The sequence below is a fragment of the Rhinoderma darwinii genome, chromosome 13 (genome assembly GCF_050947455.1).
Source record: "Rhinoderma darwinii isolate aRhiDar2 chromosome 13, aRhiDar2.hap1, whole genome shotgun sequence".
Lineage (NCBI taxonomy): Eukaryota > Metazoa > Chordata > Amphibia > Anura > Rhinodermatidae > Rhinoderma > Rhinoderma darwinii.
The window spans coordinates 4,957,433-4,960,479 of NC_134699.1; the positions used below are offsets into that span (position 1 = coordinate 4,957,433).

General features: G+C 45.5%; 1 protein-coding gene across 1 annotated transcript in view; it reads right to left on the reverse strand.

Annotated features, from left to right (window-relative positions):
• Window positions 1–234: 234 nt before the first annotated feature.
• Window positions 235–3,047, reverse strand: part of BMP7 (bone morphogenetic protein 7) — a 61,447-nt gene continuing 58,634 nt past the window's right edge. Inside the window, exons 4-7 of the mRNA XM_075845597.1 lie at window positions 2,605–2,802; window positions 2,349–2,425; window positions 1,622–1,732; window positions 235–994 (exon numbers count right to left, since the gene is read on the reverse strand). Of these exons, the coding sequence (XP_075701712.1) occupies window positions 845–994; window positions 1,622–1,732; window positions 2,349–2,425; window positions 2,605–2,802 (536 nt within the window). The 3' untranslated portion in view covers window positions 235–844. The remainder of the gene's footprint in view (window positions 995–1,621; window positions 1,733–2,348; window positions 2,426–2,604; window positions 2,803–3,047) is intronic.

Genomic DNA, 3,047 nt, shown 5'->3' on the forward strand with positions numbered 1-3,047 from the left:
CAGTAGTATACAGCGGGCTCAGGGGATAAATATTACTTAAATGGTGTAAAAGGCAAAAAGGAGGCGTGGCATGCAAAAGGGGTGTGGCATAAATAATCGTTCATTCATCGTAATCGAGGTCACATGTTCAATTATTCGTGATCTTGATTTCGCTCATAATCGCCCGGCCCTAGGTCTTATTGAACCTTCCTTGCTAGACCTTTTGAAGAACCATAAAACGGGACAATTGGACTGGTTTTCGTACCTCAAGACGTAAAGGAGACGGATTTATTTCCTATCTGTACAAGGAAACAAATTTTGCGGATTTGACACCCGTCACAGTAAACCGAGAACCGCATTAAAAAAAAATTATATTTTTTATATTATCCATCAACTCATCTTGAGGTTGGACGGTTCGGCGCAGGACTCCGACGGGACTCTCCGCAGTAGACCAAAGTCTCCAAATATTAACCATTCGTCCGACTCCCTCTTGTGTCCGCGGCTGCCACTGGGACAAGTAAATCCTGTAAGTCCAAGATGAGGAATCCGATGAACAATGTGAAGTCAATGAACTCCAATCAAATCGCAAACTAAAAACCTTGTTTTATCTCCCAGAATCCTTTGCTGGACTCTTAACCTCACCCGAAAATAGTACAGGACGTGAAATGTTTAAGAAAGGCGCAGAAACGGCGCCGCAGTGAGAGCTCGTACACGATCCTCGGCTATACGTAAAACGTAATTCCGCTGACAGGACAGGATTCCGCGTTCGGAACGAATGACGTAACGCGAGTTTATTGAATGCGCCAAAGGCTGGCGGGATGGGGCGGGTGCGGATCTTGTAGATGGGACTGGAGAACCCCCGCTTTTAATGACATCCGCAGGTCCTCACCACCATGTTTCGGTATTTTTTGAGTATCACATTGGAGCTGTCATCAAAATAGAGCACGGATATGGCGGTGAGCTGAGTGGGGGCGCAGCACGGCTTGGGGACCGTTTCCGGGTTGATAAAATGAACCTGTGTGGAGATGGAAAAGCAAGTTTTGGTTATGAAGGATTTACCCCTCCACTGCGAAAAGGCAGTGCCCATTTATTAAGGCATATTCTCCCGAAAATCAAAAAATCTCCAGTAAATCTTGTCCTATAAGATGTTTTTTTATTCTATCCGTTTCTGGGAAAGCTGGGTGACAACCAATATGGCCGCTCCGGCAGCAATTGTCAACATAGTCCTGAACAGCTATGGAGTCATAGTGAAGCAGAGGATGTACCGCTACATAACTAGAGAGATTTACCATCCAGGGAACACAAGGTACCGTACGGCAGAGGCTCCTCAGGGTCAGCACCTCTGGGTGATACCTTATTCCCTCTAGTGTTGGCGGCATTTGAGCTCTGCTTCATTAGGACACAGCTATGATCAGCTTATGTAAAGTAGTCAAAAATCCAATCCCTGTCGCATTTTCACTTCCCCCATGCTTTACACTGCAGCTCTGCTTGTTCAGATTGGTTGCTGTGTATGAGCATGAGCTCAGCGGGAAGTCAGAAAGTAAATGATTCTCAATAATTGGGAGGATCCTGGAGATCTGCTTGACCTCAATGACATATAATGTGTGAGTATGTAAACGTTCCGGTGCGCTCGACATCTTACCAGTGTTTGTACGATAGCGTGGTTTGTGGCGTTCATGTAGGAATTTAAAGGAAAGGCGCATTCTCCTTCACAGTAATACGCGGCGTAACCTTCGGGAGCGATGATCCAGTCCTGTGCGAAATGGAGAAGAACATCAACACTCGATAACATGAACTTCATGGACACTTCGAGTGGAATTGCGCAATTTGTCTCAGGCAAAAAATTTACGACTTGACCCCTCTTGCCCCAGCATCAGATGACGGACATCGCTGTGTGGCACTAACATGAGCAGAGACGGGGCCCTGGGGTAGTGCCCAAGACATTATCCATTCTATATGGCCATTAACTGAAGTGTCCGGTCATTGGACAAACTGGTTGCTAGGCAATGAGATGCCTAACAACCTTGTTGATAGGCAATAATACATTGGTAACAACCAGCATGTCACATGACAGAAAGGCGCTGGAAGAAGAATGAAAGCGCCTTGGACTTGATGGGTTAAAATGTAATCAGTGGTCAGTGCCCCTTCAGTTGTTGTGAAACTACAAGTCCCAGCATGTCCTGACAGTCTGCTATTTCAGGACATGATGAGACGTGTAGCTTCATAACAGGGGAGAGCAACCGGTTGCAGACCACTACCATATATATATAGTTAGTATATGACAACTTATGGCCCCCCCGTTACATCCCTGAATTTACATTTTTACTCTTTGCTGATCGACCAAAAAATTCAGATTTTTTTTTTTTTACCTGCCATCCCAGATCCCGAAAACTGACATATAACTCGTGCTTCTTACAGGCCTGCTTCTGATCCGTGCTGGTATTTTCTGTTGGCATAGAAAAAAAAACAAAATATTTTTTTTTTAGGCAGGAGCAGATCAATGCTCCCCATCTGCTAAATCACCCATATCTTCAGCGCAAGAGCGAAAAGTGGTTTGCAAGCCTTGGATGAAGCGGATAGAGGGAATATTCCCCGTATCCACAGTAGGTGCGGCTGTATAATCACCGGCTATGTTTGCCACTCTCAGCGCTTCCTGGTTCTTCGGCGCTTTGGATCGGTTTTGGTTGCGCTGCTTCCCGCCTGTGGATCGGATACTGCGCAGGTGAATCTCTGTAGCTTTAAAGAAGGCCACCATGAAAGGCTGCTTGTTGTGAGGTCCGTTAGTCCCAATCAGACCGGCCAGTTTGGGGTTGATGCTCTGACCTAATAAACAAATATATGAAAATAATTAATATTGGAAAAGCAAAAAGCTTTACATTATAGATATATAGACTGTGCCGCTGCACAAGGGGCCATATGGGGGTGGGGCACACTCTAGAGACAGGGGGCATCAAAACAAATATTCTGGTTCTCGCCCCCTAATCTTCACGCAGACTCTGCTTCATCCTAATAAGCCAATCACAGAGACTGTATGATTTTCTTCACTGCTCTGTTATTGGCTAATAGCT